The sequence below is a fragment of the Alexandromys fortis genome, unplaced genomic scaffold (assembly GCF_014885135.2).
Source record: "Alexandromys fortis isolate MF-2015 unplaced genomic scaffold, M_Fortis_MF-2015_v1.1 scaffold_80, whole genome shotgun sequence".
In the NCBI taxonomy this organism is placed as follows: domain Eukaryota; kingdom Metazoa; phylum Chordata; class Mammalia; order Rodentia; family Cricetidae; genus Alexandromys; species Alexandromys fortis.
The window spans coordinates 3,686,487-3,712,006 of record NW_026068174.1 but is presented as its reverse complement, the minus strand read 5'-3'; the positions used below and the strand labels follow the sequence as shown (position 1 = coordinate 3,712,006).

The 25,520-nt window shown below is 41.9% G+C and overlaps 1 protein-coding gene across 7 annotated transcripts in view; it reads left to right on the top strand.

The window, feature by feature from the left end:
• The first annotated feature begins 386 nt into the window (after positions 1–386).
• Nf1 (neurofibromin 1) overlaps positions 387–25,520 on the top strand; it is a 263,626-nt gene continuing 238,492 nt past the window's right edge. For 3 of the 7 annotated variants that reach the window (XM_050128876.1, XM_050128877.1, XM_050128875.1), the window contains exon 1: positions 1,646–2,096. In XM_050128876.1, coding sequence (XP_049984833.1) covers positions 2,037–2,096 — 60 coding nt within the window. In that variant the 5' untranslated portion in view covers positions 1,646–2,036. Of the gene's footprint in view, positions 2,097–25,520 lie in introns of all 7 variants that reach the window. The other 4 variants (XM_050128880.1, XM_050128882.1, XM_050128883.1 and 1 more) reach the window with 3 other exon arrangements.

The window sequence follows — 25,520 nt, the reverse complement described above, 5'->3', positions numbered from 1 at the left end:
AGGGAACCCAGGGTTCAGCCATGTCCAAGAGTTTCAAAGATGAAGGCAAACCCCCAGGGTTTTTCAGAAGCAAAGGGAGGCGTGGGGCTAGATGCTTAGCAGCAAAGCAGACATGTTGGCATACTATTTGGGCAGCGAGTAGGAGCTTTCTCGGGTTCTGGGTGGAGGACACACAGGCGGTTGTTTTATATTCATCCACTTCTCTTCAGCATTGTCATCATTACTGACATCATCTAAAGAAATTAGCATCCACCTTGCATCCTTCGAGAAGGGATCATAGAAATGGCCTTTTGTTTTAGTCAAATGAAACATTAATTTAACATTCAATCTGAAAGATCACCAACCTACCCAGATGTGAAACTTCTCTTACAGATAGATCACTTTGTGGATTTTCTGTGGTGAAATCAACATTGTGGTTTTGTTTCATCTTATCACCCAGGTGGTATCTTTCTGTGTGGCCAATGGGTGATCACTACAGTGTGTGCCCTGAGCATATACATGCTTGTTTGTTTTTGAGACTAGGTGCCCTGGTTGGCTTGGAACTCATGAAGATTCGCCTTCCTCTAATAAAGGCGAGCACCTCCACACCCTGCCTGTGAGCACATTTTAACATTGACCTAAGTAAAGTGCACTGGGGAAAACTCATTTCAAATTCAATGCCAGATACGGAGCCCCCCACCCAGAAGTGTTTCACTGTGTAGCTCTGATTGGCCTGGAACTTCCTGAGTAGAGCAAACTACCTTTTGAAAGTACCCTCCCTTGTAAGAGTGCACAACCAATTCTACAGAAGTCCTTCAAACTCTGGTACTGGGCATTAGGAAGTCCCTTGTTTCTGGCGAGGCCGATTGTCCTTAAAGCCAAACCACTCTGGTATCTATCAGCTCTGATTTTGGGGAGATCCCGGAACCTCCTGGTCCCTATTCATCAGTGAGGTAAAGGCAAGTTGAGCCCTATTAGAAAGGTTGGCTGAAAGGCTGAAAGGAGACGATGAATGCGTATGTATATGTTAGGCCCTTTAAAGGCTTTTACGGTGTGGTGAATTAGTCTTCAATTTTATATTATCAGCCGTGCAAAAGTTTTCAGTTTAGTAGAGGAATTTCAGGCTGGAGATTCTAGAGTCTCTAAGAACTTGGATCGCCACTGGGTCTTGTTTTGGAATTTAAGTGACCTTAAAAAAAAAAAATCACGGACTCTCTCTTGGCCTTGTATTTTAAAGCCTTCAGAAGCCCCATCGACTGCGTGGCGGTGTGCCTTGTATCTTTAAGCACTGAAGGGAGAGAGCCTGAACACAGCCTCCTCAAGAGATCAGCGGCAGAGATCAGCGCGCGGAGAGAAAGCCTAGCCTCAGGACACCTTAACTTCCAGCCCCGGGAGCAATCCAAGCCCGGAGGCCGGCGGGGGAAGGGCTGACCGAGGCGGCGGTGGCGATGCCAGCCGACGCTCCGGAGTCGGCTCAGATTCTCCGGCCGGAGCCCCGCGCCAGGCTAGGTGGGGAGACCGGCGGCGGAGAGGGACGCGCGCCTCCGGGCCCGGAGGAGTTCGGTGACGTCACCTCCAGGAGGACTCGCTTTTTCATTAATGAAACCGGCCGGCGCGGGCGCATGCGCGGCAGGCCCCTTCCCTCTAGCTTCCCCCTCCCCTTTCCCAGCCGCGCTCTCAATCTCGAGCTCGCTCGCTCTCCCTCTCCCCGGGCCGTGGAAAGGATCCCACTTCCGGTGGGGTGTCATGGCGGCGTCTCGGACTGTGATGGCTGAGGGGAGACGGCGCTAGTGGGGAGAGCCACCCACAACCGCCCTCCCCTCCCCGGGTTCCCCTCCCCACCCCCTCCCCCAGCCTCCTCGCCAACGCCCCCTTCCCCTGTCCCCCTCCCGGCGGGCCGCGCGGGCCCCCGTCCCCACCCCCGTGGGAACGCTAGCTGCCCGCACTCCTCAGCTGCTCGGCTCGCCGCTGCCTTCACCTCAGCGCCGCCCGCCCTCCGGCGGGTCCCGGACGCCGGCCCACCCGGCCATCCGCCGCCCCCGGGTCGCGGGGAGGACATGGCCGCACACAGGCCGGTGGAATGGGTCCAGGCCGTGGTCAGCCGCTTCGACGAGCAGGTAACGGGCCCGCGGCGGGCGGGAGGTGGGAGCGGGTGGGGGTGGGGACGCGGTGGGTGAGGGGAGGAAGGATCGGCTGCCTCGCAGGCTGCGGGGGGCTCCTCAGGCCGGAGACGGGCCGGGGAGGGGGGACACGAGGGGGCGGCCCGGGAATTCGGCGGTGCGCCGGGCTCTCCTTCCCTCCTAAACCGGGGGGTGGGGCCTTGCCCATGTCCAGCCCTCCATCCCTTTATCCCAGCCCTTCCGCTTGCTCTTGGGGGAATGAGTGACCTGGGGGCGCTTTCAGGGGCGCTCCATCTGGATTTAATCGTTCTTACTCCTCCCTAGTTAGGGTTTCCCTCTTCCATTAACACCCGCCACTCTCGAAACTGGGGATAACCGAAGGAACCCCCGGTCTATTTGTGAACGTACCCCCGGTAGGAGCAGGATACTATCCCGCCCCACCCCCATTTTCTGCCCCTTAGGGGCAGGAGTAGGGAAAAGCACAGGTTTTCTTACTTTTCTGCTCCGGGGCGTCAGCTTGCCTGGAGACTCTCAAGTGCACACACTCTGAACATCTTTTTGATGTCCCCCCACTAGCGTCCCCATAGCCGTTTGCAGGGGAAATTGTGGTTCTGAAATGATTCCCCCCTTTTTCGTTCCTTGATCGTCACCATTTCCCTCTCTAGTCCCTGCTTGCCAGAAGTCCGAGGATGCGAATATTGGCTAAGTGAGACTGTTCCCGGAGTACGGGGAGAAGGGCGAAAGGGAAGGAAACAGCAGCGTTTCGAGCTGCAGAGTGGGGACCTGAGACAGCTGGGCTGTGGTCCTCGTGCCGATAATTCTGCTCGTGGTTTGTTGTTGTTTTGACATACTTTGGACTCTCTTCACTCTCTTCAGTGCTTGAATTATGACTGCTTGGGATGGAGGGAAAAGTTTCGTAGTTTAGGAAGGTTGCTTTTTTTTTTTTCCGCCGTGTTTTTCCACACATTAAATTTTAAGGCTGCTGAAGAGGGAATCCACGTGTAGCCTTTCATCCCTGAGAGCTAGTTTAATTTTATGCAGCTGTAGATAGTTGTGGTTGGTTTAAAGAGTGGTGTCTTCCCCTCCCTCTCCAGTTGTGCCCTGTCTTCCCTTGAGGGAATTGTTTAGAATTGAGCCAGTCTATTTTCTTGGTTGGGTGCAGTCACAAAACTGATTATGGGAGTGGACAGGTAGTAGGGGTTCTCTTTAATTTGACTAGAAAATACTTTTTTTTGGGGCAGGGGTTCGAGACAGGGTTTCTCTGTAGCTTTTGGAGCCTGTCCTGGAATTAGCTCTTGTAGACCAGGCTGACCTCAAACTCACAGAGATTCGCCTGCCTCTGCCTTATGAGTGCTGGGATTAAAGGCATGCGCCACCACCGCCCGGCCGACTAGAAAATATTTTTATAGAACTCATTCTTTTTGACCCGACAGAGTGGGAAATAGACATAGGGCGTTAAGAACCTACATAGAGCTGAATGCAGTGGCACATGCTTTTGATCCCACACAGAGGCAGGTGGATCTCTGTGAGTTTGAGGTCAGCCTGGTCTGCATATTAAATTCCAGGATGCTAAGGTTACACAGGGAGATTCTGTCTCAAACAAACAGCTCCCCCGTCTCCCCAAAATAAAAAACCCTACATAGATAAAATAAAATTTCATAGCTGTCAGACTTCAAGGAATTGGTTCATTCATCCTGCTCCCGGAACAAAAGGTATCTAAAAAACTGTTCTGGTAACCCATCTGTTGGAGTAAATATTACTGGGTAAATAGGCTGAATTATAGAGCATTAGATTTAAGTAGAGCATCAAATAGAGTGATAGATTTGAAACTTGATAGGAAAGACTCGCTGTGCAGAACTTTAAAAAAAAAAGGGCTTAAAGGGGCTCGAGAGATGGGCTCAGTGGTTAAAAGTGCTTGTTACTGAGCAGAGGACCGGGCTCAGTCTCCATCATTCATATGGCTCACATTGTAGTTCAGTCATGTGTAAGTGCAGTTTCAGGGGCTCTAATTCCCTTTCTGATCTGTGGCACCAAGCAAACATGTGGTGCACATAAATGCAGACAAAGCGCACATACACATAAAATGAAATAAGTAAACCAAAAAAGAGAAATATTAAAAATGTGCATAGATCAGCGCTTCTCAGCCTGTGAGACGAGACCCCTTTGGGGATCAAACAACTTTTTCGTGTAGGAGGTCGCCTCAGGACATCATAAAACACAGATGTTTACATTACGACTCATAATATAGCAAACTTATGAAGTAGTAACAATAATTTTATGGTTGGGGTCACCACAACATGAGGAACTGTATATTAAAGGTTGCAGTGTTGGGAAGGTAGTGTGGGAGGTCCTTCTATGTGTTGCTTTTATTGGTTAATAAATAGTAGACAACTACTGGCATAGACAAACTAAAACTGAACTCTCAAAGAGCATAGTTTTTTTTTTTAAATTGATTTTCTTGAGCTCTATATTTTTCTCTGCTCTCCTCCCTTTCTCCCCCCCCCCCCTTCAACCTTCTCTCATGGTCCCCATGCTCCAAATTTACTCAGGAGATCTTGTCTTTTTCTACTTCCCATGTACATTAGGTCCATGTATGTCTCTCTTAGGGCCCTCATTGTTGTCTATGTTCTCTGGGATTGTGATTTGTAGGCTGGTTTTCTTTGTTTTATGTTTAAAAACCACTTATGAGTGAGTAATATGATAGTTGTCTTTCTGGGTCTGGGTTACCTCACTCAAAATAATGTTTTCTAGCACCATCCATTTTCCTGCAAATTTCAAGATGTTATTTTCTGCTGTGTAGTACTCCATTGTGTAAATGTACCACATTTTCCTTATCCATTCTTCGGTCAAGGGGTATTTAGGTTGTTTCCAGGTTCTGGCTATGACAAACAAAGCTGCTATGAACATAGTTGAGCACATGTCCTTGTGGTATGATTGGGCATCCTTTGGGTTTATACTCAAAAGTAGTACTGTTGGGTCTTACGGTTTCAGCTCAGAATTCTGCAAGATTTTCAAAGAAGAACTAATACCAATATTCCTCAAATTGTTCCACATAATAGAAACAGAAGGAACATTGACAAACTCTTTTTATGAGGTTACAATTACCCTGATACCCAAACCACATAAAGGCATTACTGAGAAAGAAAATTGCAGACCAATCTCACTCATGAACATTGATTCAAAAATACTAAATAAAATTTTGGCAAATCGAATTCAAGAACACATCAGAACCATCATCCACCATGATCAAGTCAGATTTATCCCAGAGATGCAGGAATGGTTCAACATACAAGAATCTGTCAATGTTATCCACCATATAAACAAATTGAAAAATAAAAACCATACGATCATCTCATTAGATGCCGAAAAAGCTCTCTCTCTCTCTCTTTTTTTTTTTTTTTTTTTTTGATTTTTGAGACAGGGTTTCTCCGTAGCTTTTTTGTTCCTGTCCTGGAACTAGCTCTTGTAGACCAGGCTGGACTAGAACTCACAGAGATCCGCCTGCCTCTGCCTCCCGAGTGTTGGGATTAAAGGCGTGCATCATCACCGCCTGGCTCCGAAAGAGCTTTTAACAAAATACAACATCCCTTCATGATAAAGGTCTTGGAGAGAGCAGGGATAAAGGAACATACCTAAACATAATAAAGGCAATATACTGCAAGTCAACAGCCAACATTAAACTAAATGGAGAGAAACTCCCAGAGATCCCACTGAAATCAGGAACAAGACAAGGTTTTCTACTCTTTCCATATCTGTTCAATATAGTTCTTGAGGTCCTAGATAGAGCAGTAAGAGCATAGTCTTAATGAATGATTCCCCTTGTAATTTCCCCTGATTTTAAAAGACTATTAATGTGTGTGTGTACATATGTGTGTATGTGTGTACATACCTGTGTAAGTATTTGTGTATAGTACTCTCACAGGCAGAAGAGCGTTATTAGGTGGGTATGAGTTTCCAACTTGGGTGCTGGAAACCAAACTCTGGCTCTCTGATAGAACAATGAGCAATCTAAACCACCGAGACGTCTTTCCAGCCCCACCCGAGTTTATCTTACTGTTAAAGTTTGTTTGTTTTTTTGTTTTTGAAAAACTGCAGCTGAGAGAGGTGCAGTGACATAATAGACCCGAGGAGCTTTAGTGTGAGCAATGTATTGAATGGTAGATAATTAGGGGAGTATATTTTGTAAGGATCTCATAGAATTTGTTTTAATAAGCTATCCAGTGTAGTTAGAAGAGTTTGCTGTTTTGTTTTTTCCCCTTTTGAGACAGGGTCTCACTGTGTGGTCCTGGCTTCTCTGGAGCTCTATATACAGATCAGGCTGGTGTCACATTCACAGATTCCCTAGCCAGAATTTACATTTTGACCAACGATAGAAAAAATCCTAGTATGTACTGGTATTTATACATGAGAATCTTGGTTATTTCAATTATTTTTTTAAGTTTTAAACTTTCCTGTTGTTTGTAGTTGTTTCACTGGCCTCAAGGAGTGGCAAGCTGCTTCTTACTGTAGGCAGCACAGTACAGGTGAGCTGCTTCAGTCACTGCAGCATGAGCACATGTTAAGATGACAGCTCAGTTTATGACTGCATAGATGGCTGTGTTTGTATTACTAGCCACCATGATGACAGGCATACTGAACTCCAATGGAAATTGATTAGAAATTTGATGCAGTTTGTGCATCAGACCTGATTAAAAACAAATATAATAAGCCAGGCAGTGGTAGCACACACTTTTAATCCCAGCACTTGGGAGACAGTGACTTGTGAGTTCAAGGCTGGCCTGGTCTACAAGAGCTAGTTCCAGGACAGGCTCCAAAGCTAGAGAGAAACCCTGTCTCAAAAGACAAAAAAAAAAAAAAAAAAATCATCCTCCCCCAACCCCTCCCCCCAAACCAAACATAGTAATCTACCATGGAGCTGCATCTCCAACCTTTCACCTTGACTTGAAAATTTATTTTGTTCATCTTGACATTTTGAGCTCATTCATGTTATCTGATTATAATGCATGTAGGTGAAATAGTTATGTCCTAATGAGTATATGTTGCCAGTTTTAGATGTAATTCATTTTTTTTTTGGTTGGGAAATGGCATTTGCAAAGGTAGATAGAAACTGAATGGAATAGATACATATTCTGTTTCTCCTTAATCTGCTTTTAGGTTGTCAAATAAGTGTTTGAGCTAAAACTGGTCCTTTTTAAGTGTATAGATTGGCCCTGTAGTTCAATAGCTGTTTTTAAAAATTATTATTATTCTATGTGTATGGGTGTTTTGTTGGCCTGTTTGTATGTACACCACATGCATGCAATCCTGACAGAACCCAGAAGAGGACATCTGATTCTCTGGTATTGGAGTTTCAGCAGGTTGTAAACTTCCATGTGGTGCTAGGAATTGAACCCTGGCCCTGTGGTAGGACAGCCAGTTTTTAACCAGCTGAGCCCTCATTAGCTCAGTTTCTTAACAAATTAAAACCAATGTGCATATCTCACCTAACTCTGTGCCTTGTTGGTTTCTGGTTTTTTTTTTTTTTTTGAGATGGGGTTTCTCTGTGTATTTCTGGCTGTTCTTGTACTCTCTCTAGACCAGACTGGCCTTGAATTTACAGAAATCCACCTGCCTCTGCCTCCTGAGTGCTGGAATTAAAGGTGTGTGACACCACCTTCTGCAGGTTTCTCTGGGATTTTTACTTCTGGAAGAAAATAAGGAAAAACATGGATATTTGAAAGTATTTTTTAAAATAATTTATTTACTTTTATTTTATGTTCATTGGTGTTTTGCCTGCATGTATGTCTGTATGAAGGTGTCGAGTCCTCTGGAACTGAAGTTCCAGACAGCTGTGAACGGTCATGTTGGTGTTAGGAATTGAAGCAGGGTCCTTTGGAAGAGTAGCCAGTGCTCTTAAGCACTGAGCCATCTAGTCCCAAAAGTTTATTTTATTTATTTTTATTTTTAAATGGCATTACCCCAAATGATTTGTTGTAAGTAGGTTCATTTAAAGCAATATTTCTTTCTTCTTAGTTTTTCTTTCTTTTTGTCTGTCTTTCTTTGTTTCTTTTTGAGACAGGGTTTCTCTTTATATCCTGAGTTTACCTGAAACTTGCTCTGTAAACCAGGCTGGCCTTGAACTCACAGAGATCCTCCTTTCTCCGCTTCCCAAGTGCACCACTACTGCCAGACTGAGCATAGATAGTCTTTTTTTATTTTTATTTTTCTTGAGCCAGGGTTTCTCTGTAGCGTTGGAGTCTGCCCTGGCCAGACTGGCCTCGAACTCACAGAGATCTGCCTCCCTTTGCCCCCCCCCCCCCCTGTGTTGGCTGTCCTTGAACTCTCTGGGTAGCTGAAGCTGGCTACCTCTCCCCAGCTCCCAGAGTGCTGGGGTAATAGATGTGAACTGTACCTGGCCAGATGTGCTTTTTCTTTTTCTAATAGCTTTACCTGTTATTGAACTGTGTTTCTAAACAGGAGCCTGAGTTTTGTCGTTGCTCAGTGTTTTTGTTCAAATGCCCGCTGTTAGTTCTCACATAGCTCCTGTCTTAATCTATTGAAAAGGAACACAGGAGAAAATCTTTAAGGTTTTTTTCAGGTTTATTTTTATTTATATTGTTTTGACAGGGTTTCTCTGTGTAGCCCTGGCTGTCCTGAAACTGACTTTGTAGACCAGGCTGGCCTCCTCTGCCTTCTGAGTGCTGGGATTAAAGGTGTGTGCCACCACTGCTCGACAAACATTATTATCATTATTATTATTTATATTTATTTATTTATTATGTATACGATATTCTTTCTACATGTATGCCTGCAGGCCAGAAGAGGGCACCAGACCTCATTACAGATGGTTGTGAGCCACCATGTGGTTGCTGGGAATTGAACTCAGGACCTTTGGAAGAGCAGGCAATGCTCTTAACGACTGAGCCATCTCTCCAGCCCCCCATTATTATTATTTTTAATGAAGTTTTTTAGTTTTCTTTCTTTTATAGAATTGGCCACTGAACCTAGGGTCTTGCGCATGTTAGGTAAGTGCTTGTTCACTAAATTGGGTACTCAGCTCTTTTTATCATATTTAATTTTGAGATGGAGTCACACTAAGCCAGGCTAGACTTGAATTTGCTGTGTAGTTTAGGCTGGCCTTAAATTTCAGCTCTTCCTACCTCAGCCTCAAGGGTAGCTAGGATTATAGGTGTGGGCCACCACACCCTGCTACAAAGTCTTTTAAAAGACACTTCTTGATTTCTTATGTGGGATTTTAATAAAACCACACTGCACATAGGCCTTAGGAGACCTGGTTGAACAAAATTTTGTTTTGTGTTCTTATCAGATAGGATGCAAACTTTGTGAAAACATATATTTTGAATCCGGTTTGAGATTGGATTAACTACTTTGTGATCTTGGATTTGTCACTTTTTGTTTGTTTTGTTCTTTGAGAAACGGTTTCTCTATGTAACAATCCTGGCTGTCTTGGAACTCCTTTTGTAGACCAGGCTGGTCTCAAACTCCCTGAGATCTGCCTGCCTCTGCCTCCTGAGTGCTGGGATTAAAGGCGTGCACCACCAGTGACTGGCATTATTCATTCATTCATTCATTTTTGGAGACAGGGTTTCTATGTGTTCTTGGCTGTCCTGGAACTCTTTTTGTAGACCAGGCTGGGCTCCAATTCACAGACATCCACCTGCCTCTGCCTTCCGAGTCTTGGGATTAAAGGTGTGCACAACCACAGCTTCTTATATATAGTTGGTGGCATACATGTAATATGGTCTTCAAGTTTGGGAAGTACAGTAAAATAAGGTTGTGTAAATTGGGCCAGCATTGGACCCCTTTGTGCTTTATTTTAAGTATTCCATTTTTTACATAGTTATATATCGTCAAGATTATTGCTATTAGCCTGGCAGTGGTGGTGCACACCTTTAATCCCAGCACTCTGGAGGCAGAAGCAGGCAGATCTCAGCGAGTTCAAGGCCAGCCAAGGCTACACAAATAAACCCTTTCTTGAAAAACAATACAAAAAATTATTACTATTATTATTAATTTTTTGTTTGGGTTTTTGAGACAGGGTTTCATTATGTGTAGCCCTGGCTATCCTGGAACTTGCTCTATAGACCAGGCTGGCCTCTGGCCTCAAACTCACAGAGATTGACCAGCCTCTGCCTTGTGTGTGTGTGTGTGTGTGTGTGTGTGTGTGTGTGTGTGTATGTATGTATGTATGTATTCTGTATTATGTGTTTGTGTACACACATGAACTATGATTTACAGAGATCAGGACAACATGTAAGAGTTGGTTCTCTTCTTTATCATGTGGATTCCAGGGATTGAATTTCGGTCAGCAGTCTTGGCAGTAAGTCATTGCGCTAACTCAACAACCCAGGATTATTTTCTTTAATTTGCTTTTGAAAAAATGTGCATTACATGAAGACTTTGTTGTTAAAGCAGAAGCTTAGTGGCATATATAGTAAGCCATTATAATGCCTTATTTTTACATCTTTAAATTACTCAAACTGTGATGGGAGCATTCTTGTTGTAGCCTTCAGATTTGGTGTTCTGCAGTTTTGTATAGGTCATATTGTTGAATTATAACAATATGTTTTTTAAGGGTATATGGTATTTTAATTAAAAAGTTTTTTTCATGTGTATGCCATGCTTATTTTTCATTAAGAGTTTTGTGTTTGTATATGTATAAGACAAGGAATGAGAGGTATAGGAAGGCTTTTTTTTAAACGGAAGTTTATAAGAAGGAGAATGTTCTATAAAAGAAGTGGAGGGGAGGAGGTTTGTGGTCAACTTAAACTGTTAAAAGGCTTAGGATCAATACTGAAGTAGAATATGGGCATTTTAAGCTATTTGCAAGGGATTGACTTGTTCATAAAAGCATTGTGTTGTTTGATGTGACTTCTTTTAAAACATTCTTGTTTTTTTAGGGAAGGGAACGATGAGACATAGTTTAACCTTGAGAACTGAAAAGTTGTATTGTAGTAGTAAATGTGAACGATGGGTGGTTTCAGTGTCCTGTAAGTCCCTGTATCATTAGGGCACAGAGTCTGAAGTAATAACTGGCTTTTATTGTATCCCACTGAAGTGTCTTAGAGTGTGTGCAGTAGACTGGTTATATATTCTTTTATTTTATGTGCACTAATTTTTTAAAAAATATGTATTTATTTATTTGTTTGTTTGTTTATCTATTTATTTATTTTGTATGCAATAGTCTGTGTGTGTTTGCGGAACAGAAGAGGGCAGCAGAGCAGACCTCATTACAGATGGTTGTGAGCCTTTGAAAATGGTTTGTCGGGGCTGGAGAGATGGCTCAGAGGTTAAGAGCATTGCCTGCTCTTCCAAAGTTCCTGAGTTCAATTCCCAGCAACCACATGGTGGCTCACAACCATCTGTAAAGAGGTCTGGCGCCCTCTTGTGGCCTTCAGGCATACAGACAGAATATTGTATACCTAATAAATAAATAAATATTTAAAAAAATATTCTTACTGACCTTTGGGGGAGGAGTGAGAAGTCATGGATGTAGGCTCGGTAACTTCTTTAGAAATGCTAGCTTTAAATAAGTTCACTTGAAACTTGTTTAAAAGGACTGCTTTCCTGGATCCACTAACCACCTATGAGTTTTGGATGTTTAGAAGTGGTTCTAGTTGTGAAGGGTCTCCGTAGGTAGTTTTCATTTAAGCTGGGCATGTAAACTACTGTTGGGTTTACACTTCAGGACACCTGGCTTTTGGGTAATGTTTCTTTAGGAGATGACAGCACGACCATGTACACCACTGCAACATGTTCAGATGAAAACTGGATGGACTCCAGTACTCAACGTTTTTAAAAACACTGGAAGGCTTTTGAAGTAGTGACAACTAAATCAATTAAAATTCCAGGGATATGAGACGTTTGTAGGTGGGCTGATTATGGACAAATGGTGAAGGAAAAACATGAACCAGAAATGAACAGACTAGACTCTTAGTAAAATTGTAGCATAATCCTTGGCCCGCTTCAAACATTGGTTGGATTGCAATGGTCATCTTCCTCGCCCTTTTTTCTTAATCAAAGTAAAGACTCTCACTGAATATGAAGATATAGTCTAGAGTTTTAAGGTCCTTTCATTTGCAATATCCAGAGTACAACGGACAGTTTCTAGAGATGTAAAAAGGTAGGATAATGTTGTCTATACTCAAGAAGCAAAGTCAGCTATAGAAATGGATTCAGAAAGTTGGCAGCAGATGAAGACTTACCATCAACAATAAAAAAAAAACCCCAACTTGTAATGTAGGGCTGGAGAGATGGCTCAATGGTTGCTGTTCTTCTAGAGGACCCAAATTTGGTTTTTAGGATCCACATTAGGCAGTATACAGCTGCCTGCAACCCTGATTCCAGGTGATCCAATGCTTTCTTCTGGCCTCAAGGACACCCCCTACACTGTGCATCCACATACACACACAATGAATTTTTAAGACAAAACAAAGCAGAAGATTGTTGAAATAAGAAGCGGCGGGGCTGTGTCCCCAACACCCCGGCCGCTTGGCTAGCTCATGCCCGAAATAACAACACACAAACTGTATTCATTTAAGAACTGCTTGGCCCATGAACTCTAGCCCTTACAGGCTAGTTCTCGCACCTGGACTAGCCCATTTCTAATGATGTGTGTAAGCACCCCAAGTGCGCTTACCGGGAAGATTCTAGCCTATGTCCATCCTGGGTTGGAGTTGTCTGGGAGAGTTGAGCATGGCGTCTCTGCTCCAGAGAGCAGAGCTGTCGGGTCTGTCCAGGAGCAGAGCAGAGTCTGACCTCACTTCCTCTTCCGCCCAGCATCCTATTCTGTTTTCTCCTCCCCCCTATGTTCTAAGCTATGAGGCCAAGCAGTTGGTTTATTATAATTAACCAATGACCTTCCTCCATCAAAAGATATGTAATTTGCTAAAGAAAATAGGGGAAAAGGCAAGTATGATGACTGAGAACTTCTCTGAAGAATTGGAGCCCATAGGAAGGAATCAAAAAAATCATTTAGGAATTAATAACAGTTATTAATCGCTTAAGGTCTTTCATTTATTTAATTAAAAAACTTAGGTCCAGGTCTCTAGGACTTTCTCTTGTCCTTGCTATACTCTTAATTGCTGTTTGTTCATTCATCTGTCTTCTTTTTTTCTGCCTCCCTCTTTCCATGCCTTCCTCCCTCATCGTCATCATCATCATCATCATCATCATCATCATTATTTTGGAAAACAGTTCACTTGCGTACATCTATTTAAGATCCACAAGATCATAGGCAAGACTCTGTTGCTTTGATCACTGCTGTATCAGTGATCAGTGGGTCAGTGACAGGAGGATTCCAGGGTCTGTCTAGCCATTCTAGCTTAATTATATACCTCCAGGTCCTGGAGAGAGAGCCTGTCTCAAACAACAAGGTGGGAGCTGTGGAAGACAGATAAACGACTAAGTGGGCAGGGCAGTTACTTTCCAAGCATGAGGATTAGTGTTTGGAGTCCAGCACTGACATAAAAAAGGCCTAGGTGGCCATTTATATGCTGGGTGGCCAATACAACAGGGAGATGGAGACAGGAGGATTGTTGGGTATAACTCTTGGCTGCTGCTGCCTGATTCATGTATCAGATATTGGATCTAGCTGGTGTGTCAATCCAAACCTTTATTAGGGGAGAATTTGAATCTGTCCTGAGTGCCTGATGCATGTGTGTGTGCGCATGTGTGCATTTGCGTGTGTGTGCATTTGCGTGTGTGTGTGAGTGTGTGTGTAGTGTTTTGCACTAACTTTTGCTCTTACACATACAATTTTAGAGACATTTCATAGATAAAGGTTTCAGTCTTCTCTGTTCCTTTATGTGACAGCAATGCCTTATTTCCTTGGTTATGGGCTGACTTAGACTGTTTAATGGAGTGACCTTTGACTTGATGTAGTACAGTGACTCTCATCCGGGGTAATTTTGTCCCCAGAGAACATTTGACAGTGTTTGGAGATATTTTTTAATAGATACAGCTTTGAGAAGGTGATACTCATGGCATCTCATGGGTGGAGATCAGGGATCTGACCTGGATGTTGCTCAGCATCCTGTGATGTTTGGAGAGAGAGAGTGAAGGTTGGCCCTTAGCAGTACAGAACTCTCTGGTCAAAAATGTCAGTAATGCTGAGATTGAGGATGCCTGGTTTAGTGGCTTTGGAGGCAGTAATCACAAAGCAGTTTCATCCTCTTTCAGGGGATCCTGGTGGAATTGTTTCTTTCTTGGGAATCAAAGCATTTAAAGAACAGATGTCAAAGTTGGAAGTATTGGAAGCCAAACTGCCAGTAGGGCTTTTTAAGGCGGATACTGAGAGAAACTGCTTCTGTTCTTTTTTTTTTTTTTTTCTTCTTCAGTTTTATGTACTCTGGCTATGGAGAAAACAGTATTTGATTCAAAGAGAAAGTGTATTCTGTCAGATAGGAGTGTCAACCTTGAATTGGTTTTTCAACTAGCACTTTCTATTAGAACATCTGCTTTTGGGTGAAGGACCACGTGGTAAGACCAGGCCATCTAAGGTCCAGAGCCTATTTGCATTGCTTCTCTTATGAAATGAGTTCTTTATTCAGAGCATTTGTTGTTGTTTTGTTTTGTTTTATTCAGACAGGGGTTCTCTCTATATCCCTGGCTGTCCTGGAACTCGCTCTGTAGACCAGACTGGCCTCAAACTCACAGAGATCCACCTGCCTCTGCTTCCCAACATGCTCAGAAGCACGGTTAACAGCATATCTTGTTATAAACGTGTCTCCTGAGTTTTTGGTGCTAACAGAATCATTTCAGGAAGAGATGCAAATCTGTCTAGAACATGTTTATGTGAGCATATGAGCTACCTCTGTGTATGTGTATACATATAATTTATTTTCTCTTTAAAAGCATGTTACAATCTACTATCATTAGCAGTTAGCTATTGTCAATATTTTGTGAACATTTTATTTTTTAATTAAGTGGAGGGTGGGGGAGCAAGTTCTGGCATGGTATCCTTGCCCATAATCTCAACACTTGAGATGCTGAGCAAGAAAATTTCAAGTTCTGGCCAGCTTGGACTGCAGAGTAAACCCTGTCTCAAAAAAAAGAAAGAAAAAACAATATAGTTCATAATTGTCTGGCCAAGAAGTTTCTTTTAAATTAGAGACTTTTAAGAAAAAGTTAACTTGTCCTTTGAGCAATATAGATCAGGGTTTCCTAACCCTACTTGCTAACTCCTTTGGCTAGAGAAAATTTTACAGAGCCTAGTAGTATAGGTACATAAAATAGGTAGATAGATCAAACACTTCTTCCTAATTAATGAAAGGAAATTTATTTTAAAGAGTTCTTTGGCATAAACATGATTTTACTATTTATTTAAAATGAATGCAGATATGCTTACCCTTAACTGCTGAGCCATCTCTCCAGCCCCCTAGCCTACCAGATTTCATCAGACTCTTTTTATTAACAGGCCTGGTAATTTCAACTGTAGAGTTATGTATGTATTTCAGAAGAATAATGTAGTAATTGTACTAAGAGCATCTACTGAGCAAGACCCTGACCCTGACTGTTAAAGCATACTGGGAATCTTGAGAGATGTGGACTGAAGAACTTAAAACTGACATTCTTCCCTTCAAGGACATATTAAAACATCATAACCACTTATAAAAAACCTATTGCTTATTAGGGGTAGGAAGTTTTAGTTTTAGAACTCCAAAACCATTTTGCTAATTGTCTTCTCTATTAAGAATATTCAAGAAAGGCAAAGATTTGTGCTTCCCCCCACTGTTGTATATGTGCCATGTACACAGGAGAGACACAGCACTTACTGAATGTGCTTATGAAATAGGGGTTCTGTGTAGAACTGTCTGGCTTCTGTCAAGTCTATCAGATTACAGACTGGCTCTTCATTTTTAAAATTTTGTATTTTGTATTTTCGTTTACTTTTTTTTTTTTTTTTTTTTTTTTTTTGGAGACAAGGTTTCTCTGTAGTTTTGGAGCCTGTCCTGGAACTAACTAGCTCTCTACACCAGGCTGGCCTTGAACTCACAGAGGTCCACCTTTCTCTGCCTCCTTAGTGCTGGGATTAAAGGTGTGTGCCACTACCTGGCTTTACTTTTGTAAGTGTGTAGAGGAGGGGGGGGGGGCTCACATGCCACAGCAGTTAATGGAGGCCAGAAGGCAGCTCTGGGAGTTGGATTTTTTGCTTCCACCATGTGTTCTTAGGATCAAACTCAGGTTCTCAGACTTACACACTAGCACCTTTGTTCAGTGAACCATCTCGCAGGCCCTTTTGTTCCCATTCTCATCTTATAACCAAGTCATCATAAATATAATTATTTGTTTTTTTAAAAAATAAATAAAAGTTTATATCAACACTTGTAGATTAGAGTTTGGTAGAATTCCAGAAAAATTATGCCTTTCATATATGGTGCATGTAGCCTGGAGGTGGTGCTTGCCTTTAATCCCAGCACTCAGAAGCAGAGGCTTCTGTTAGTTCAAGGCCAGCCTGATCTACAGATCAGTTCCAGGACAGCCAGGGTTATACAGAAAAACCCTGTCTTGAGAAAACAAACAAACAAATAATAAATGTGGTACATATATTAACTAATACGAGCTTCTTTTTACTAGGTCAAACTAACTAAAAACAATTTTATCCAGTGTTTTATGGTCTTAATCTGTATGTTGTCTTATGAATAAATGCTTCTAAATGGGGTTTGGGACCTATAATTTGAGGGGACTTTTTACATTTTTTTTAACTTCTGAAATAATCACAAAATATAGTAGATTCTCAAAAATGTCCCTTGACATTTTAAAATTGAAGGGGTTTCAGCTACAGTCCAGATATTGGATACTTTTTCTGGGAATGATTTATTTTGATTTGCTTATCCTATTGAAATCAGTCCAGCATGCAGGTTTTTAATAGTGCCCTGTTAGTCCTTCAGCTGCAGCACAGTTCTGGCTCAGATGATGTATAATAGGCAGTCTACTGTGGAATTGAAAAAGTTTGATTTCATTGTGCGAGGGACAGGGATTCATTGAAAAGCTTTAAGTATGAATGGCATGGTCACAGTTTTTAAAAGTTACTTTATGATTCTATTGGAGATAGATTTGAGAGGACAGTATTAAAGACAATGAGAATAAGAAATTGTAATGGGAATGAAGCTCTGAAGTAGGGAATTGATTGTAGGAATTTAGGAGGCCTGAATGTAAGATATGTATAGGAGATGATGCTAGAGGACTTGAGTTAGATGATTGCATAAGGACAGGAAGAAACTAAAAGGAGTAAATTAGTTGAGTATACGGAGAAGTTGTGAATGACAGGGCTCTTTATATTTATTACGCATACAGTGTTCTGCCTGCATGTGTGTCTGCAGGCCAGAAGAGGGTGCAAGATCTCATTTTTTTTTTTTTTTTTTGGTTTTTCGAGACAGGGTTTCTCTGTAGCTTTGCAGCCTGTCCTGGAGCTAGCTCTTATAGATCAGGCTGGCCTCAAACTCAAAGAGATTCGCCTGCCTCTGCCTCCCAAGTGCTGGATTAAAGGCGTGCGCCACCACCGCCCTGCAAGATCTCATTTCTGATGGTTGTGAGCCACCATGTGGTTGCTGGGAACTGAACTCATGACCTCTGGAAGAGCAGCCAGTGCTCCTAACCCCCTGAGTCATCTCTCCAGGCCCTTTTTTTTTTTTTTTTTTTTTTTTAAAGTTCTGCTAATACATGTTCATACGCATGCAGGTGTGCACATGTGTGTAGAGAGCAGAGGTCAACCTAAGGTACCATTCCTCAGGAACTATTCAGCTTTTCAAATTTTTATTTATTTTCTTACTTTGATAATTTTATACCTGAACCTCTCCTCCAAACTCGCTTACCTTCATGTTCTCTCTCTCGTTTGCTCTCTCTCCCTCTTTTTCTTTTAAATAACCCACCTCGTCCAGTGAGTGCTGCTGGTATAGGACCGTATATTGGCATAGACAACCTATCATGGACCACACTAAAGAAGAAATCTCTCCCTCCCTATCTTGTCCTGTTGTGTGTGTGTTTTTTTTTTTTTTTGTTTGTTTGTTTTTGTCACCTTGACACAAAGTAGAGAGTTAGCTGGAAAAAGGATCTCAGTTGAGGAGATCCGCCTGATTAACAGTTGATATGGGAGGATCCATCCCAGTTTGGTTGGTGCCAGCACTGGTCAGGTGATTCCGAATTGTATAAGAAAGCAGGGCAAGCAAGCCATGAGAAACAAACAAGTAAGCAGTTTTCCTCTATGGTTTTTGCTTCAGTTTTTGCCTTCAGGTTTCTGCTTTGAGCTCCTGTCCTGACTTCATCAGTGATGGATTTGCCAGTTTTAAGATGAAATAATTTTTTCCTGAAATTGCTTTTGTTCGTGGTATTTTATCATAGTAATAGAAACCTAATTAAGATGGGCGGTGGTGGTGCACACCTTTAATCCCAGCTCTGTGAGTTTGAGATCACCTTGGGTCTACAAAATGAGTTCCAGGGCAGCCAAGGTTGTTACACAGAGAAACCCTGTCTGGAAGAAACAAAACACAACAAACAAAAAACCCACCTAATTAAGACTTATTTTATTTTTTTCAACAGTGTCTTTCACTGGAACCTGGGACTGGAAGATTAGGATAAGCTACTAGCCAATGAGCTCCTGGGGTCTATCTGTCTCTGCCTTCCCAATGCTAGGATGCATGTATCCCCCTTTTGATTGTGGTGCTGGAGATGGAACTCAGAGCCTTGCTCATGCTAGGCAAGTGTTCTTCCATTAAACCACATCCTCAGCCTTCAACGTTTTAAGGAGTCTTGAACAGTACATTGTTTTATTTAACTTGACTATATGTTGACAACTCTCAATTTCACCCATCTCTTTTCAATTATTAAATTGTTTGCTTATGGTCTAGAGCAATGATTCTCAACCTGTAGCAAACCTCTGTCTCCAAAAACATTTACATTATAATCCATAACAGTAGCAAAATTACAGTTATGAGGTAGCAACAAAAATAATTTTATGGTTGGGGGTCACCACAACATGAGGTCACATTGAAGATTGAAAACCACTGGTCTAGGGGAACATTCCCTTCTTTACAATTTAATTTGTTACTTCATTTTCAGGTAAATTAATGATGAATGTATTACGTAAAAAACATATTTTTTGAGCAGGGATGTAGCTTAGTGTCTTGAGTGCAAGGGCCAGGGTTTGGTTTTGATCTTGCACCACAAAAATGTGTGTGTTTTATAATATCCACCAATCACACACACACACACACACTTATTTGGTTTATTTTTTATATTTTGCCTTTGAGATATGGAGCTCACGATGGCATTGAATTGACTATATCTCTGAGACTTACTTTGACTCCTGATCCTTATACTTTGACCTCAAATGGTAGGATTACAGGCGTGGGCTACTGTTGTTGAAACAATATGTCAGCTGGGTGGTGGTGGTGCATATCTTTAATCTCAGCACTTCGGAGGCAGAGGCAGGTGGATCTCTGTGGATTCAAGGCCAACCTGGTCTACAAGAACTAGTTCCAGGACAGGCTCCAAAGCTACACAGAGAAACCCTGTCTCAAAAAACGAAAAAAAGAAGAAACAATATATCTTCCCTGTGAGAAATGACTGCATGGACAAATGAATCGAGGAAAGGCTCTTTAATAGCACTTATCCAGGGCTGGAGGGATGACTCAATGGTTAAGAGCACTAACTGTTCTTTCAGAGAACCTGGGTTCAATTCCCAGTACCTACACGGAAGCTCACAAATGCCTGTAATTCGGGTTCCAGGGTACCCAGCACCCATGACAAAACACCAATGCACATAAAATAAAAATAAATAAAATTTAAAAATTAGCACTTGTCCGGCTCTGGCTACTGCTGAGAGAGAAGTCAGTCTTGAATAGAAGATTTTATTAACTTATGTACACATTAGGCTTATATATTCTACATACTTGTCATCCTTAAATCCCTTTTAGGACCCAGCCCCAGGTTACAACTTTGAACAGTTTAAACACAGAAGAAGACTGCAAAGTCTGGTCACTTGGACAGATGGAAGGTTGACACAGCACTGTCAGACTTAAAAATTACCAGTGTTGTTTTTTCTAAATAGTTGTTACCCAGGGTCGTCTTGCCCACCTGGCAGAATTAATGCCCCCCCCCCCTTAAGAGCACAGGGGACTCAGTGGCATACTAGGCAGACTAGCTGTGACCCTGCACTGTCCCCTTGAACTACCCCTTAGAGCCAAGTTCTTTGATATGGGGATGGGCCTAGTGACTGATTATAAGTCAAGAGTTGTCTCCTTTTGCTGTGGGAATGGAGCCTCATTGGAGGTCGGTCTTTAATAACCATTATCAGGAACATTCTTAGCAACCCCAAACTTCAGTTATAGTACAGTTTTCTTTCTCACAGTTTCTAACAAGTCTGTTGAGAACATGAATCTCCTAGTCATACTGGAGGCAACAGTCCTTTAAGCTGAATTCTTTGTTGTGTAACTTAATATTTCCTAAACAAGTTTATTATTACTGTTTTTTGACTTTTCAGAACAGTGTTTCTCTGTGTAGCCCAGGCTGTCTTAGAACTCACTCTGTAGATCAGACCAGCCTCAAACTCAAAGATCTGCCTGGCTCTGCCTCCTGAGTGCTCCGATTAAAGGTGTGTGCCACCATGCCTGTTTAGTAAATATTTTATGGTCAATTTTACAACTTTCTCATGTATACCCAGGACATGTGTGGGGAGGGGAAGAGAGAGAGAGAGAGAGAAAGAGAGAGAGAGAGAGAGAGAGAGAGAGAGAGAGAGAGAGAGAGAGAGAGAGAATATGAATGAATGAATATCCTGGCTCCTAACTTGTAAAACCTCTTCTCAGTTCCTTCCACTGAGCCCTGCTCTCATCCCCCTCCCCCCCCAATTGACTAATGGGATTATTTTGGCATGGCGGTGTTAAAGGTAGACTAGTGTGGTAGTTTGACCTATTTGGCCTCCATAAGTTTATAGTGAATGATGCTATTAGGAGGAGTGGCCTTGTTGAAGTAGGTGTGGCCTTGTTAGAGGAAGTGTGCTTCTGTGGATGCAGGCTTTAAAGGTCTCATGTATGCTAAAGTCATGCATAGTGTCTTGGACCACTTCCTGTTGCCTGTGAGTCAAGATGTAAGAACTCTCAGCTCCTTCTCCAGCACCATGTCTTCCTTTATGCTGCCTTGTCCCACCATGATGATAATGTATTAAACCTTTGAACTGTAAGACATCCAGTTAAATGTTTTCCTTTATAAGAGTTGCTGTGGTCATGGTGTCTTTTCACAACAATGGAAATCCTAACTAAGACAACTAGTTCAAAACAGACTATCTCAATGTGAAGTTGAAAGAGCTTCTGTACTTAGGCCTGGAAGTTAAACTTCTGTTGGCTCTGCTCTCTGTGATTATTTCAAGTCTATTTTAATCTGTATCTTGCTCGATTATGAATGAAGTTGTTTTTCATTCAGCCTGTTAAATAAACATGGTCACTAGGACACCACTAAATAGCTCCAGCTTCTTGTTTAAACCAAGTTGTAAACTTAGCGTGGTAATAGGTGCTTAAACTGTTACAAATGCTGTGCTACAGCTAGCACATAGCCTCTTTGTTAGCCAAATCCTATTTTTTCAACTACAGTAAAGGAGGTAAAACCTAGATGAGAATCTTCACTGTTGCTTTTCTGTAATTTTAATTTAGTAAAATTGATAAATTGTGAATTCTCTTGCATTTTGTTATATCTTAAAATTTTGAACCTTGTGCAGAGCAGTGTTTCCTCTGGTTCCTCTGGTGTTTACCCTAATGTTGGCAGTTCATTTTATTTTATTTATTTATTTATTTTGGTTTTTTGAGACAGGGTTTTTCTGTAGCTTTGGAGCCTGTCCTGGAACAGGCTCTTGTAGACCAGGCTGATCTTGAACTCAGAGATTCGCCTGCCTCCTGAGTGCTGGGATTAAAGGCATGTGCCACCATGACCCGGCTAAACGTTGGCAATTTGTAGTCTCAATTTCTCTCCTTTATTTTGCTCCGATGTGTGTAAGAGCTTAAACACTTGAGTTCTACTCTCCCTAGTTACCTGTAGCTCTTGGTCATTTGCAATCTCTTTTTCTCTGGAAAACGTGATTTCTGCTTTTATACCATCAATGTTTTTCATTGTCTCTTCCTCATTGAATCCAACTTCTCTGTCTGCTGGTCTTCCCCCTCCCTATCCCCAGTTCCTCAGCTGGAATTCCCCTCCAGGATGGGCAAATTCCTAGTGTCTTTATTCACAAGTGTCTTTGTACCTTTTTTCTTAGCAGATATTTCCGCGGAATATATGATTCTTAGATGATGATTTTCTCTCAGTACAGGGACTTATCCTTTGCCTTCTAACTTCCTTTGCATTTGGTAAAAACTCAGGTGACAGCTCGGTGTTGGTGGTTCATGCCTTTAACTGCAGCACTTGAGAGGCAGAGGCAGGCATATCTCTATGAGTTCGAGGCCAGCCTGGTCTACAGAGTGAGTTCCAGGACAGCTAAAGCTACACAAAAAAACCTTGTCTTTAAAAATAAGCAAGAACTAAAACCAAAACAAATAAACAAAACAAAAAAAAAAACCAAAACAAGAAAAAATTTGAATCTCCTATATTAGCTTTAATCTAACTGTCCCAGTTTGACATTTATGCATCTGCTTAAATGTCTTTAGCCTTTATTCTCAGTCTTTTAAGTAGTCCCTAATTTCCTTCCTCTTTTCTACATGTGTAGAAGCTAGAGGTTGGTGTTGGGGGATCTTCCTCAGTTATTCGACCTTATTGTTTGAGACAGATGTTTGACTGATGGGCTGGCTAGTAAGATTCAGTGATCCTCCTGTCTCTGCGTTCGGGTTCTGGGATTATAGGTGTGTGTCACTTTGCTCAGCTTTTGCATATGTTCTGGGAAAAAGTCAGGTCTTGCAAGCATTGTACTGAACCATCTCCTCAACTCTCCATTTTCATTTTTTTTAAAAGTATTTGTTTATTTATTATGTATACAATATTCTGTCTGCGTGTACACCTGTATGCCAGAAGAGGGCACCAGACCTCATTACAGATGGTTGTGAGCCACCATGTGGTTGCTGGGAATTGAATTCAGGACCTTTGGAAGAGCAGGCAATGCTCTTAACCACTAAGCCATCTCTCCAGCCCCCTCCATTTTCATTTTAATATCAGTGATAGGATATCTTATTTTTAATATGATAGAAGAGAGAAGGATTTTGAAACTTGTTGCTTGGCTTTTAAAATAATAATACCAGGAATTTTTTTTCTAAATGAAGATAATTGAAACATTAACTGAACTGGTGGTCTGGAAACAGCTTATTTGAAAGTCCCTTCATCCATTTAGGCTGCTGTAGTAAAGTCAGGATGGTAGGAAGCGTCTGACAGCTGACGTTATCCATCATACACTGGTAGTTGAGAAGTGCGATAGGTTTGGTGTCTGTCAAAGGGCCTGTGCCTCATAAATGTACCTTCTTGTCCTTTCTCCATAGGACCCCCATTTTTTTTTTTTTTTTTGCAGTGCTGAAGATTAAACCCAGAGCCTTCACTAGTGCTGGCAAGCCCTCTACCATTGAGATACATCCCTAGCTCTTGTTTTTTGTTTTGTTTTGTTTTGTTTTTGAGGTGATGTTCCTTAGACTTGCTTCTTGAACTTGCTGGGTAGCTTATACTGGCCTTTGACTCATAGTCCTCTTCATTTTTCCTACCCAAGATTAGAGGCGTGAGCCATCATGTTTACTTCTCTTGGGCTTCTTCAAGACATAATTCTTTGAGAGCTCCATGACCTAATTATCACTCCACCTTTAAAATTATTGCAGTGAGGGCTAGGTTTCAACATATGAATAAGGGTGATGTGAAACAAGCTTTCAGACCATAGTGTTTTTTTTTCATTGTCCTTTAGAATTCATGTTTCTCTCATATGTGGGGAGAATACCTTTGTGCTCTTCCAGTAGCACCAGGAGTCTGAACTTGTTCTGAAGTCTGCAGTGTCATTTCTTTGTTATCTAAGTGAGACATAGGTGAGATTCAAGACACTGTTCATCTGGAGGCAAGTTGTCCAGCTATGAAGTTATGAAAATTGGTTCTCTCCTTCTGAGATACAAGGATAGGACAGGCAGAGAGGATAGATCTGTTCTCAAAAGGTGAGAAATAGGAAAGAAGAAAGGGTTTGTGGATCTTGCATGAGTAAGTCCAAAACCCAACAGTGTAAACAGTATGTCTTATGGCTCAAGAATAACTAGGTTTTACTCTGCATCTTGCCTTTTATGTACCTTGGGGTGGAGTTTGGGCTTTCAAAGCTCTTGGAAGCCTTGGTGCTAATGGCTTGCTGGGTGGGTGCAATCTGTGTGGCATGGGTTGGAATGCTAGCCTGTGACTCTTCCAGGCTAGAACTATAAGTTTGCTACTCAAACCCTTCTTTTGATATGATTTTTTTTTCAAGCTTTGGCATTTTAAGCCTGTGACAGGAGGAACAGCACCTACAATTTCCTGAAATGCCTTTGTGGTCAATTTGTTATTTCGATGCTTCACATCTGGCTTAACATCAATCTGTTAAAGCATGTTGTCACAGAGAACTCTTGGATTGCTTTCCCAGATACTTGTTTTCATTTTTTACAACATGGTCAGGATGGGTACCATCCAAATGTAATATTGCTTCCCTTTTGATTATGAATTTAATCTCTAAAGGACTTCTTTCTTTGGATTTACTGTATGCAGTCAAGAGAAACCATATGGCTCTTTTTGCTTTTGTTTAGATATTTCATCAGCCAAATAGCTAATTTTATCACTCGTAAGTTCTACTTTCTGTAAAATACCAGGATATGAACATAATTCAGACTGGGTCTTTACCTCTTCTTATTTTTCAGTATTGGAGATGGAATCCAGGGCTTTGAGCATACTAGGCAATTCTCTACTATTATGCTGTATCCAGCTGTCTTTGCCTCTTTATAATAAGGGTCTATGTTCTTCTAGTTGGCAATGACATGTTCCTCATTTCTGAGACCTCATCAGAATGACCTTTACTGTTCATATTTCTGTCAACATTTCATTCAAAAGCATTGTGTAATCTCTGAAAAGACAGAGGCATTCTGTGTAGTCTTTTCTGTGCCTTCACCTCGAAATTGTTCTGAATGCTTTGTTTACAGTGGCAAGGCTTTTTCTACATGCTTGTCTGGTTTTTCCAGCTTTTGCCCATTGCCCAGCTCCAAAGCTGCTTCTGTAGTTTTAGGTTTATCTTATAACAACAGCTCTACTCTTTGGTCCTTGTTTCTGTCTTTGTTTGGGCTGTTATAACAGCGTATGTAGATTGAGAAAACAATAAAAATCCCAGGTTGTGAAGGTCTGTCTGTTTAGGCGGTGCTTTCTTGGTGTATTTCACCAAGTATAATAGTTCTTAAGAAATTTTGCCCGCCCTCCCTCCTTCCCTCCCTCCCTCCCTCCCTCCCTCCCTCCCTCCCTCCCTCCCTC